General features: G+C 48.5%; 1 protein-coding gene across 2 annotated transcripts in view; it reads left to right on the top strand.

The window, feature by feature from the left end:
* ABR (ABR activator of RhoGEF and GTPase) overlaps positions 1–13,888 on the top strand; it is a 116,162-nt gene that overhangs the window by 14,477 nt on the left and 87,797 nt on the right. Inside the window, exon 1 of one of the 2 annotated variants that reach the window (XM_081172006.1) lies at positions 7,936–8,352. The exons of the other annotated variant lie outside the window; for it this stretch is intronic. Within the exon in view, the coding sequence (XP_081028132.1) occupies positions 8,292–8,352 (61 nt within the window). The 5' untranslated portion in view covers positions 7,936–8,291. Of the gene's footprint in view, positions 1–7,935; positions 8,353–13,888 lie in introns of those variants that run through there. 2 annotated transcript variants of the gene reach the window in all.

The following is a 13,888-nucleotide window of genomic DNA, read 5'->3' as shown; positions in this document are numbered from 1 at the left end:
TTAACCACTACACCACACTGGCTTCCTATTGTACTTCTCTTATAGGGCAGCTGTATAAATTAAGTAGGTAAATAAATACAGCGGCACCTTGGTTCTCAAACTTAATCCTTTCCAGAAGTCCGTTCCAAAACCAAGGCACGCTTTCCCATAGAAAGTCATGCAAAATGGGTTAATCCGTTCCAGAGTTTTAAAAACAACCCCTAAAACAGAAATTTAACATGAATTTTACTATATTAACGAGACCATGGATCCATAAAATGAAAGCAATAAACAGTGTGCTGCAGTCACACAATCAATCAATCAATCAATCAATCAATCAGTGGCTGAACTGGGTTCCACACAGTCACAAGAACAAAACAAAAGGAGCCACCAAATCAGAACAAAAATAGCAAAATCAGACAGACCTCAGCGTAAAACTCAAAATGGAAGTGTGGCATTCACATCAGTAGCGTAAAACTCAAAACAGAGTATGTTTGGCTTCCGGAAAAATTCGCAAACCAGAACACTTACTTCTGGGTTTGCAGGGTTTGGGTTCCAAGTTGTTTGAGTACCAAGGCGTTTGGGAACCAAGGTACCACTGTATGGGGAAAGCAAAATGTCACTTGGATGAAACCTGGGACCTTCTGCATACAAAACAGGGTTTGCACCCCTGAGCTATGGCCAGGATTCCAGTCCTCATGGTTCTGAGTCAATGGCTGAACAGGAAATGCCGTTGGTCCTTCCGGCTCAGTACTAGCAGCACTGACTGGCAGCATCCCTCCAGGGTTTCAGCAGGAGCCTTTCCCAGCCCTGCTTGGCATGCAAAGCTGCCACGGCTTTTTGCTCCCGTCCTTTTGCACTGACGTGAGTGGGCAAAGGAAGAACTCCGCCTTCTATCTGGAGTCAAGCCAGAGCCCATCTTGTCTGATGCTGCTTTCCCCACAGAGATAAAATTGGGTTCCTGCTGCTGACGTAGGACGGGGCTGTAGCTTGGGGGTCAAGCACATCCTTTGCAAGCAGAAGAGCCGCCGTCCAGGTCCCAGGCTGGCTCAGTAAATCTGAAAAGTCCATAAAAGCAATTTGACGCAACACAGCAAAACGGCCTTCGCCAAGCTGACGCCCCCCAGATGTTTTGAGCTACAACTCCCAAAGCATCTGGAGGGTATCAGTTTAGCAGAAGCTGCAGGAACGTAATTGCAGGCTGGCATTTTTGAATTAAACTTCACGATGCCCCCGGCCGGAAGTAGCTGCTCTCCTTAAAGTGTGGATGAATTTTATTTCTTTTCTTTTATCAAACATATATACCGCTTAATTGTAAATAAAGAAAATCCCAAACCCAGCAACCTCAAAGCAGTTTGTGGAAAGAATAAGACAATGAAATTATTAGTTTAGAAAAGCAGTTAAAAGCAACCATTAAGCCTATGGAGATTTGTAGAATGTTGATGTGCTTTTTAATCTGTTTTTGGTGTATTCCTCTTTTTAACGTTTCAAGGTGATCTTGCAGGTAGACTGGTCCTAGGCTGTTAAGAGCCTTATATCCCAATGGGAACACTTTGGACTTGGACTAGTCCAGGTCTCTGAGCAGAGCTGTGATATGCTGACAGGTCTCACTCTATTATTATTTATTATTATTTTATTATTCACTAATTTCTTCAATTCATTAGTCTCTTGACCCCTAAGGAGCCTCCAAGCATCTTCCAAAAATGCGGAAATTGGGGAAATAAACTTATGTACCCCATCTCAGTCGGTAGAGCCTGAGGCTCTTCATCTCAAGGTTGTGGGTTCGAGCCCCACACTGGGCAAAAGGTTCCTGCATTTCAGCGGGTTAGACTAGATGACCCTCGAGGTCCCTTCCAATTCTATGATTGAGCTTCCTGGATTATATTGGGCCAGTTGCCTGCTGTCTCCTCCCTCTCAACTTAGCCTTCCTCAGAGGGTTGTTGTGAGGATAAGTGGTTTTTTTTGGGGGGGACACCCCCCCGCCTGCCACCTTGAGTGCATTGCAGTCAACTGATGGGCATGTTAGAATTAACCCCCGAAAAGAAACGAATGCGGATGAATGTATGAATCTGCCTTTATTTCTGTCGTCTCTTGAGGATGAGGGTGGCATTTGTTTGTGTTTATATACAGGCAACCACCGCCATCATCATCACCACTTTTAATTTGTATACTGTACCGCCTTTCTATCTTACAATACTCAAGCTGAAGAAACAAAGAATGTACAGCTTATAACAATCTACAGTGGTACCTCGGGTTAAGTACTTAATTCGTTCCAGAGGTCCGTTCTTAACCTGAAACTGTTCCTAACCTGAAGCACCACTTTAGCTAATGGGGCCTCCTGCTGCCGCTGCGCCGCCGGAGCACGATTTCTGTTCTCATTCTGAAGCAAAGTTCTGAACCGGAAGCACTATTTCTGGGTTAGCGGAGTCTGTAACCTGAAGCGTATGTAACCTGAAGCGTATGTAACCTGAGGTACCACTGTAATGCAATACAAAATGTGATAGTAAAACAGCTTTAAAATAAGCAATCTACATTCAGCTATCATTAGAATAGTATAGAATAATAATATCAGCATATAAAAATTACCATATTTTTCGCCCTAAAGGACGCACCGTCCCATAAGGCGCACCTAGTTTTTTTTGGGGGGGGAATAAAGGGGGGGGAAATTATTTCCCCCCCAGGCGAGGGGCTGGGGTGGGGGAAGCCCCCAGAACAGGCAACTCTCCGCAAGCAGCGGGAGCCCAGCGCAGGGCTTCCGTGCCTTGCGGAGAGGTGCGGGAAGCCTGGAGAGCGAGAGGGGTCGGTGCGCACCGACGCCTCTTGCTTTCCAGGCTTCAGCGAAAGCCTGCATTCGCCCCATAGGACGCACACACATTTCCCCTTCATTTTTGGAGGGGGGAAAGTGCGTCCTATGGGGTGAAAAATACGGTAAACAGAAACCCACTCTTAACAATTGCAATAAATAATTTCGAAACTGCAATCAATAAAACAACGGCAAGCCACGGTGCATAAAATAATACAATACAAATTGAGAAGCAGAGACTGGAGGGTGGGGGCAAGGCAGGTGGAAGCAGAGAGAGTAAAGACACTGTCCTGATCCGTCTCCTTTGTGCAGGCATCTTTGGGTGCTAATTATGGCACGTTCTCCCCCCTGCCTTTTCCCACCTTCTGCTGGTGATTCATTGCCACCCCTCCCTCGTGACTCACTCGGAGGGTGTCGAGAGGCACTGCCAGTCAGGGAGTGAGGTGGCAGAGGAGTGGGGTGGGGGAGAGAGATCACTCTTGGGAGACTTAGAGTCAGGGAGCCGGCAGTTTTCATAGAATTGTAGAGTTGGAAGGGACCCCTGGGGTCATCTAGTCCAACCCCCCGCAACGCAGGAATCTCAACTCAAGCATCCAGGACAATCCAACCTGTGCTTAGAGTCCACAACCTCCTGAGGGAGTCCATTCCGCTGTCAAACTGCTCTTATTGTCAGAAAGTTCTTCCTGACAATAAGTCGGAATCTCCTTTCTTGTCACGTGAAGCTATGGGTTCGAGTCCCGCCCTCCAGGAGACAACAAGCTTGGTGGATCCAAATCTTTTGCCATTCTCCCTTATCTCCTGGTTCCGGATCCACATTTTTGGGTGCCCCCCCCCCAAAGGATCAGGGCGCCGTTGGCTAGATCTATTCCAATAATAATCCCTTTTTATGATAATTTTTATTAGTTTTCTGATATTGTAAAATCCTAATATTTTGCCATTCTCAAACGTCGTTTGGCATGAAATCTTTTGATAAAGGGTGGTATAGAAATTGAATAAATACTAATACAGTGGTACCTCGGGTTACATACGCTTCAGGTTACAGACTCCACTAACCCAGAAATATTACCTTGGGTTAAGAACTTTGCTTCAGGATGAGAACAGAAATCGTGCTCCGGCAGTGCGGCAGCAGCAGGAGGCCCCATTAGCAAAAGTGGCGCTTCAGGTTAAGAACAGTTTCAGGTTAAGAACGGACCTCCGGAATGAATTAAGTGCTTAACCCGAGGTACCACTGTAATAATATAATAATAATAATTTATAGATCTATGTTATTTATTATTACTTATATATTGCAATTGCATCCCTGTTTTCCTCGAAGGAGCGCAAGGTGGCTTTTGGTCTCCCCCCTCCCCATTTGGTCCTCTCAACAACCCTGTGAGGTCGGTTAGGCTGCGAAGGATAGGGACTGACCTGAGGCCGCATCCAGTGAGCTCCATGGCTAAGCGGGGATTTGAACCTTCGTCTCCTGGGTCCTAGTCCAGGACTCTAACCACTACACCACACTGACTCAGGTTCTCTCCCCAAGCCTTGCAACCCAAAGCTGCTCTGTCGAGGTGTCTTGGTTTGATCACTTGCTCTGGTATAATAATATCCTCTAAATCTGACTTTGCCATTTCAAGGGGACATCACCGGGGTGTGTGTGTGTTATTTTTAATCTTTGTTTTAATGTATTTTTAATCTTTGTTGGAAGCCGCCCAGAGTGGCTGGGGAAACCCAGCCAGATGGGCAGGGTACAAATAATTTTGTATTATTATTATTATTATTATTATTATTATTATTATTATTATTATTATTATATTTTGAAAAGGGAGTCAGTGTTCCAGGACTGTTGGGGTTCCTGCCTGCCTGCCATTTTATCTTTGGATAAGCATTTGTGTGGGCTTGTAGGAAAAGCTCCTTGGCCGGTAGGCAGCCCATGATAGTGATGCTTGAAATCCCCAGGAACAGGGGTCACCAACCAGGTGCCCACGGGCGCTGTGGCGCCCATGAGGGCTTCCCTGGGTGCTCCTGGGCAGGTGTTCCAACTCTTGAGCTTTCATAGGAAAAGGAGGGGAAAGTTGCTAGTCCTAGTGAAAGGATCCCGGAAAAAGCTTTTCCTTCCTTGGAGGTTTTTAATCAGAGGTTGGCATGGCCCTCTGTCGGGGATACTTGGGTTGAGATTCCTGCATTGCAGGGGGCTGGACTGGATGACCACCAGGGGTCCCTTTCCAACTCTACCGTAATTCTGCGATTCTATCCTTGCTGCAAATATCCTGCTGGTATTCCCAGAGACGTCTGCCTGGGTGGGAGATGCGGAGGCAAAGGTGGGGGGGGAGCAGCCCCATGCCAGCGCTTTGCCTCCAGCACGGACCGGCCGACAGCGCTCTCGTCAAGGGCAGCCTCCGCGCCGCAACGCTTGGCCGACACTGTGACATATTGGGGTTGATGGCTCCCTGGCGCTTGCGTTTCCTTGGGCTAAACGTAGAGATGGGGGTGGGGGGGAGAGAGCGGAGCCGACCTCCTCCTGGCTCCTGGTCTGTTGCCATGGCGGGTGTGGCGTCTCCATGTTGAACAGCGAAAGCTGCTTACGCCAGGGTTCACTGAATCGGTCCCATCAAGGCCAGTGTGGTCTGCTCTGACCGGCAGCTGCTCTCTGGGGCCCCAAACAGAGACTCCCTTACTGTAGACCCTTGTCTAGGTGGAGATCAAAGTTGGGGGCCTTCTGCATGCCAAACAGCTGCCCTGGGTGCCAGATTCTGTTCTCTGGCCACCAGGGGAGAGAAAACATGGATGGCTTGGGAAAGGCAGAAATGTGGTTTGGTATTCTGGTGTTTTAAAAATTCATTTTAATTTTAAATGAGTTCAGGGTGGTATGTATGTGGTCTTTCTCCTCTCCTTATTTGATTCTCACAACAACCTTGTGAGGAAGGTTAGGCTGAGAGTCTGTGACAGGCCCAAAGCCACACACCCTCTGATAGTTTCATGGCCGAGTGGGGAATTCGAACCCAGGCCTCCCAGGGCCTAGCCTGATGCTCTAACCTCTACACCACACTGGCGTTGAGACCCCGCTGGGCTGCATCAGGCCACAGCTCCATAGCAGGGCACGCAGAAGGTCCCAGGTTCAATTAGGTCTGTATGGACACCATAGTTTTAAAGCACAAACCTAGACAGCATCTTAAAAAGCAGAGACATCACCTTGCCAACAAAGGTCCGTATAGTTCAAGCTATGGTTTTCCCAGTAGTGATGTATGGAAGTGAGAGCTGGACCATAAAGAAGGCTGATCGCTGAAGAATTGATGCTTTTGAATTCTGGTGCTGGAGGAGACTCTTGAGAGTCCCATGGACTGCAAGAAGATCAAACCTCTCCATTCTGAAGGAAATCAGCCCTGAGTGCTCACTGGAAGGACAGATCCTGAAGCTGAGGCTCCAAGACTTTGGCCACCTCATGAGAAGAGAAGACTCCCTGGAAAAGACCCTGATGTTGGGAAAGATGGAGGGCACAAGGAGAAGGGGATGAGAGAGGACGAGATGGTTGGACAGTGTTCTCGAAGCTACCAGCATGAGTTTGACCAAACTGCGGGAGGCAGTGGAAGACAGGAGTGCCTGGCGTGCTCTGGTCCAGGGCGTCACGAAGAGGCGGACACCACTAAACAACTAAACAACAACAGCGACGTCCTCACCCTAAGGAATCCTGGGAACTGTAGTTCAAGGGTGCTGAGACTGTACTCAGCCATTAAGGCTAGAGGCAAGGGGTGATGGGAGTTATAGTTCATCCACATCTGCACCCACAGGGTTCCCTGCCCTGTAGCCAAGGAGTTTGTTCAGCAAAGTGGATTTTCTTCATTGAAAGCTGGGATGAGGAACCCTGGCCATTTTCCGAGGACTTGACAGACTCCAGCTCCCATCTGCCCTGTGAGCCAGGATGGTCCGCAGCCAGAGAGGATGATGGGAGTTGTAGTTCAGGAGCATCAGGACGGCCACAGAATGGCTACTCCTGCTACCCATCAGGATAGCTCAGGCGGAGAACACCTGGGTTTCACTATACATGGTGGAGCCTCCAAAGATAGAGGCAGTCTACCTCTGAGCTCCACATGTTGGGGATGAGCTCCAAGGGAGGGTTTGCTGCTTTTCTGCCTGAGGCAGTGAGTTTTCCTCAGCCCAACCTCGGGATGCCTTCAGGGATCAAACCTGGAATCTTCTGCATGCAAAGCATTCCCCAAAGTGCAAGTTAAGATTCTAGCCCTCATGATTCTGAATACAGGGTTGAAATAGGAGCAGAGGAAGCTGTCTTCTACGGAGTCATATTTCAGGGTTGTCTACACTGGCTGGCAGCGGCTCCCTGGGGTTGGGGGGGTCTCTTAGCCCCACTGGGAGCTGAAGCTGGAACCTTCTGCATGCAAAGTAGCTGCTCTCCCACTGAACTCCCCGGAAAAATAAAATAAAAATCTAGTCTTCAAAGTTCTCAATTAAGGCTGGGTTTCAGTAGACTGAGGCAATGGTCCATCTAGCTCAGTATTGTCAGCCTTGACTGGCAGCGTCTCTCCAGAGTCTGTGACAGGGTTCTGCCCCAGTGGCTCTTCCCCTGGAATCATGACGCTAGTCCTCATGATTTGAAATAAAAAGACAGAGGAAGCTGTTTTCTACCGCATTAACTTGCTGGTCCATGTGGTTTAGCACTGCCCACACTGGCTGGCAGCAGCTCTCCAGGGGTTTTAGGAAGGGACGTCCCCAGCCCTACCTGGAGCTGCTGTTGGGACTTGAACCCAGGACCCTCTGCACGCAATGCTGATGTTCTAACCCCTCGGCTGCAGCCCACCCCTGAAGATGCATCTCCCTCCAGAGGGGGCGAGAGCCTGAGACTGCCTGCCTGCCTGTGTGTGTGTCTCCCTTTCCCCCAGACACCCTCCGCAGGGCACTGGCGGCTCCCCTCCCTCCCTCCCCCCTCCCCATCTTGTGCCTCCATCTCCCTCCCTTGCGTAAGGGAGCATTGGGGGAGCACTTGTGCGCTCGCCATTGGTGGGCAGGGCTCTCCCTCCCCCTCAAACCCTGGGAAGAAAGTTGCCTTCTCTCTATTCCCCCCACCCAACACAACACCTCCCTACCCCACCTCCCAACACACACACACACACACACACACACACACACACACACACACTGGGCTGTCACATCTCCAGCGCCACCCCTGCCAGCGAGCTTGTGAGCTCCATCCTGACTGCCTCCCTTTTCATCCTCTCATCCTCTCCCTCCCTGGCAGCTTCCTGAACGCTTCCACCTTTTTTTCCCGCGGCTCGGTGCTCTCCCCGACGCTGCTCTGTTTATCTCTGTGTGCGTTTCTTGTCTCCCCCAATTTTTAATTATTTTTTTTTAAGAACCCAGCTTCTAAATCGCACCCCTCTTCCCGGCGTCGTGCGCCTCCACATTTCGGCTCCCCAACTCCCCTCCCCAACCCCTCTCCCTTTGTTTAACGATGCTCTCCTGCCCGGGGATTTGATGGTTCTGCCGGCAACATCAACATCATCATCGCTGAATTAGGATGGAGCCCTTGAGCCAGCGCGGACCTCCGCGCCTCTCCTGGATCGACACCCTCTATAGCAGTACGTGCCTTGCGCTCTTCGTGCCTCGCCCCCCATCTTTTGGGGAGCGTGTGTGTGTATGGGGGTGGAGAGAGAGGAAACGGGGGTCTTGCCCAGGGGTACCAGCTTTCGTTGGCGTTCTGTGTTGTCGGCAAGCGGGCGACCGGTTGGCATTAGGGCTCTCCCTCGCCTCTTTTAAAAGGGGGGGTGGGAGAGTGTGTGTGCACGCCAGCAAAACCATTGCCCTCCCTCATCTCCCCCCCCCCCCATTTTGCTACCCAACATTTCTGATTTGCATGCGCCGTGGCTGGCCTCGTAAAATACCTGCTTTGGCAAGTCTGGAGCGGGTTACATAAACCCGCCAGGGCTGTTGATACCCTGATGTGGCAAAGGAGGGAGGGAAAAGGAGAAAGAGGATGCAGAATTGGGGTGGGGTGACCATCCACTGAGATCCCCCCCCAAAGGAAAACCTGTGGGTTTTACTTCCAGTTGAATCTCTCTGAAATTAATGCCCCCTTAAAATGCAGCTTGATTCTACACCAACATCCCCCTTCCTGAGTTTGCTTCACACTTCTGACACCCCGGTTTGAGCTGCTTGGCCTTTTCGTTCCCCTAACCTCCCCCCAACTTCCATGGGGACCCCTCTGCCCGCCCCGGACTGTGATGTAAAGAAATTTGGAAAGGGGGGGGTGTTGGTGAGCTGGCGAGTTCAGCACAGCAGGTGTGATCTGCTTACACAACAGAGCTTGACTTTCTCTTCCTGGCTCCCTGCATCCAGCCTCCATCTTTCCCTCCTTGCTTTCGGGGTTCCAGCCTTGGAACATCCTCTGTTCCCCCCAAAACCACATTAGTGGGGGGGGGTCTGAAGCGGTTTTTTGGGTGCAGAGCCAGGTGGGAAAGCAGGGCAGGCGACGCCAGAAGCCAGACGTGAGATGAATTCTGATCCTTGAGACTTTTCAGAAATCTTATCAATAACAGGGTTTATATAGCGGCCCCTAGGCATTCAAAAGTGTGCCATCCTTTCACAACAAACCTGCCAGGTAGGTTAGAGTAGTATTATCCCCCTACTGCAGGTGAGGAGACTGAGGCCAATTCAATACAGACAGAATTCATGCCGGAGGAAAGATTTGATTGGCGGGGGCTCCCTGTTAGGAAATTAGCTGCCATGCTAATCCAAGACACCTTCCCAAGAGCCAGTGTGATAGTTAAGTTTTCTTGAGGTAGGACAGGGCAGAGATCCAGGTTTGAATCCCAGCTCAGCTGTTGAATCTCACTTAGTGTGCCATTGGGGCAGTTTATCAGCTTAGTCTACCTTGCAGGGTGGTTGTACGACAGGTTAGGATGAGAGAGAGTACAGTATATACCACTGCAACTTTCTTAGAGGGAGGCTGGGATGATAATGTAACAAATGTAATTTAAAAAATAAATAAATTGGCAGGTTTGTAATAGAAATAGTTCCTCTGGACATATGCAAAGTGCCTTTCTTCCCCAGGCTCAAGGGCTTGTGATTAAAGCAGAAATGGTGGAGTTGATGTGATGCTCAAAAGCAAACCTCTTTCTTCCCCATTGAACTGGACCTCAGTCTCTTCCCCACCCCTGAAAATTCAGAATTGTGGTTGATAATAAGGGTTTGGAAAACAGACATGGCTCCAACAGAGTGTTTTATAAATGTGCAAATCTACATTATGCTCAGACATTTTGGATTCACGTTGTGCTTTGGCGTTTGGGAAGTCTCAGGTGTGATAAAAGTCTTGCTGGTTTTAAGGGTTAAGGGAGCCATCTACATTTTTAATGAAACACGAAATGAAATCAACAACAACAACATTTTAAAAGCAGGCTCCTCTCCTCTGCTTCATTAACTCAGCTTCTCTGTTGCCCAAGTAACCGAAGTTCTTTGAGTGGTTATTCTTCTGTGTTGTTAAGCATATATTTATATATGTATCTCCTATTTCACACATGCTTTGTTGTACTTGACTACAAGGCCCATCTATTCCAACCCCCTTGCAATGCAGAAATCCCTTTGCCCAATGTGGGACTCAAATCCACGGCCCCGAGATCAAGAGTCTGTCTACTCTTCCTTAAAGCTGGTGGCCAACACTGTTTCCTGTGGCAGTGAGTTCCATAGTTCAGCTCAGTGCTAAATCCTTCCTTTTCTCAGTGCTGAACCTCCCACCATTCACCTTCATTATTATTAATTTAATTATCATTTAATAATAGTATTTCTATACTGCTCTTCATCTGAAGATCACAGGGTGGTTTACAGTATATAAATAAAAACAATAACCCCACCCAGACGCTCACAGTTTAAAAGGCCATAGATTGGCTAGTGAAACTAAGGCCTGGGAGAAGAGGAATGTTTTTGCCCGGTGTCTAAAGATATGCAACGAAGGCACCAGACGGGATTCCCTGGGGAGAGCGATCCATGTTCATAAAAGTGTTTCTATACCACAGAATTTAGCACTGCAGGCACCTAAGAGACGAAACAGAATGAGGATTCTGTCTTGACAATCAAATTTATATTTAATGGCCAGTTGCAATCTTTTCTTCCCAAGCTTTAATGGCACCTATCTTGGCTTAAGCTAAACCAGTTTACTGGTTCAGACCTTACATGGAACTGGAAGATATCAGCGCTAAAATCAGAAGTGGGGTAGAGGAGAAAGCACACGGGAACAAGGCTTAATCCTGGTCCGATAAACTGTTTGCACCGCACTATCGAGATGCCTGACTCTGGCCTAAGACAGAAATGCAGTCAATCACTTAGGTAGCGTCTAAGCCGTTTACAAGTATAAAAGTGACTGCAAAATTAAGATATAAACACTCACCATAAAGTGATTCCACCAAACATTTTTTTTTAAGTATCCACAATTAAAGTGTGGAATAAACACGCACACAGCACAACAAACTAAACCGGTCAAAACAGCAATTAGAAGCAGGAGTTTCAGGTCAGGAGATGCAACCAGCTGCATCTTTCCCTGCGGTTTCATTGACAGACTGGCATGTGGGAGGCCTGATTTTTAAATTCTTCCCTTGCCATTGACTCACAGGAGAGCTTTTCCCAGGCAGGGAGGTGTTTGTGTGTGTTTTGCATATAGGTGTTGTTCATATTGGCGCTTAAAAACTGTAGAGAGAGATACTTTTAGGTATAAATAAAAGACATTCCGGGAATTGTAGTTCTGGGAGGAGTATAGGGGTCTCCTACCAACTCTGAGCACCCTTAACAAACTACAGCTCCCAGGATTCTTTGGGGGAAACGGGGACTATTCAAAGTGCAGATGGGGCCCATGCTGGAGCAATAGTATGAAAGCCATAGCTGGAAACTTAGGCTGAGGGTGAGTAGTAAATAATAATGTTTGTTGCTTGCAGCAGGTTAGACTGGATGTCCCTCCCAACGCTACAGTTCTGTGGTTCCGATAATAGCAAAAAGAATAATTCCTGCCACCTTTTAGACCACAAATGAACCACAGAAGAGGCCCTCTATCTTGTTGCGCGCACACAAACACACACACCGGCAACATCTCCTGTGGGAGATACTTGGAGGAAGGGCCTCTGATGGGCATCCAAGCAGGTGTGTCTCTTCCTGGCTCAGAGCTCGTGCTCTTCACCCTCACCCCAGACCCACTGGTCTGGCTGAAGCGTCTGTCCTGTTTTCGACCGCAGTTACTCCTGACAATCCGTTGTTTTAACGCTTGACTTGGCTGGTGCCAACTTCAGCCTCCCTCCTTGTTATGAAACAGGACATTAGAGAGGTTTTTGAAGGGGGATTTACTTTTTTGCTGTTGCTTTGGAGTGGCAGGGAATGGATATCGATGTGGAAGGAAATCGGAGGGAGGAGTGTGAGGTCTGTTGCTTCTCCCTGTTGATCTGACGTTGTGTTTTAAGGAGGGATGAGGAGGTGGTGGCCCTCCAGAAATCAAGAAGGGCAGAAAAGCCTGGGTGCTGGATCAGGTCTATCCCAGCATCCTGTTCTCACGGTGGCTAGCCCAGTGCAGGATTTGACTATGTACTGCCTTCACTGATGGCAAGTGAAGTCCTGTGGTGAGTGAGGGCAGTGGGCGTCAGAAGAGCCTGGCTGCAAAGATCAGGCATTGACTGGTGGAGATGGACCATGGCTTTATCTAGCTCCACAAATTTGTCTAAACCACTAAATTGGTTGAGCATCACTAACTCTTGTGGAATACAGCTCCCATCATCGTTGCGCATGGGCCATGCGGGAGCATGTAGAGTCCCACACAACTCTTCCCCAATGGCGACTTTAAGGAACAGTTCCTCCATTGTTCTGCCCGGACACTGAGGTCCAGCGCTGAGGGCCTTCTGGCGGTTCCCTCACTACGAGAAGCCAAGTTACAGGGAACCAGGCAGAGGGCCTTCTCGGTAGTGGCACCCGCCCTGTGGAACACCCACCCACCAGATGTCAAAGAGAAAAATAACTACCAGACTTTTAGAAGACATCTGAAGGCAGCCCTGTTTAGGGAAGCTTTTAATGTTTTAAAGGTTATTGTATTTTAGTGTTTTGTTGGAAGCCGCCCAGAGTGGCTGGGGAAACCCAGCCAGAAGGGCGGGGTATAAATAATAAATTATTATTATTATGATTTAATACGGTTTAGTACTCAGTGAGTACTAAATACAAAATATGGAACCGTTCCCTGAAACAAGGAAGAGATGGATAAGCAATGTTTTCCACTGCCCTCAAATTTAGTATTATTATTTAATTGAATTTGTATACCGCCCTTCAACCGCAGATCTCAGGGTGGCGGCACATTCTGCCTCTGGCTTGACCTCACCGATTGGTCTTGAGCGGGCCTCCCTCTCAGCCCCTTTTCTGCCCTATGGCGGTAAAAAAACCCCACCAGCCTACCTCGAGGGGTTGTTGTTACCTTTATATATACATGTGATGTGCTTTGTGCATTCTGTAGCAGGGCTAGGCAGAGCGATGCTCTCCAGCTTCTGTGCACTACAACTCCCACCAGTGCCAACCAGGATGGCAAGTAGCCGGGGATGATGGGAGTTGTAGTCCAAAACATTTGTCTGGTATCATATTGGCTGATCCTGCTAAGTATTAACTCCATCATCAAGAAACGCCTTCAGTGGCAGATTCCCTTCTCTTTTAAGCAGTCTTTTGCAGTCATAATGAGGACCAGTACCTTTAAAAAATGTGCATCAGAAAAAGCAGCAGTGTGGTGGAGTTATGGGGAGCAAAACCCCCTGATTTGTGGCCATCAAATGGCCTGTGACCAACATAACACATGCTTCCCCCCCTTTTGTATGCATAAATGAATACAGATATTGCTTTGTGTGGATGTGCAGAAGGCTAAGCGTTCTTCTTAACCTGGATTCGAGGCAAGTTTAACTTCCAGAAAGCCTTCTCCCTAGAATATTCACCCAAGTTATCTCTTGATGGGATGTCAAATACCCAGTGAATATTCAGAGCTTTTCAGAACTTGACAGTTGTCGAGAGCAGGCAGTGGCTCGCAGGTCTGTGACACAGCCGCCGTAGTGAAGCTAAGCAGGTTGAGGTCTGGTTTGCGGCTGGATGAGAGACCACTTGGGAATAGCAGTC

The sequence above is a fragment of the Podarcis bocagei genome (genome assembly GCF_964188305.1).
Source record: "Podarcis bocagei genome assembly, chromosome: 15".
Taxonomy (NCBI): domain Eukaryota; kingdom Metazoa; phylum Chordata; class Lepidosauria; order Squamata; family Lacertidae; genus Podarcis; species Podarcis bocagei.
The sequence above is the reverse complement of the archived record's forward strand: the minus strand, read 5'-3'. Positions and strand labels throughout refer to the sequence as shown.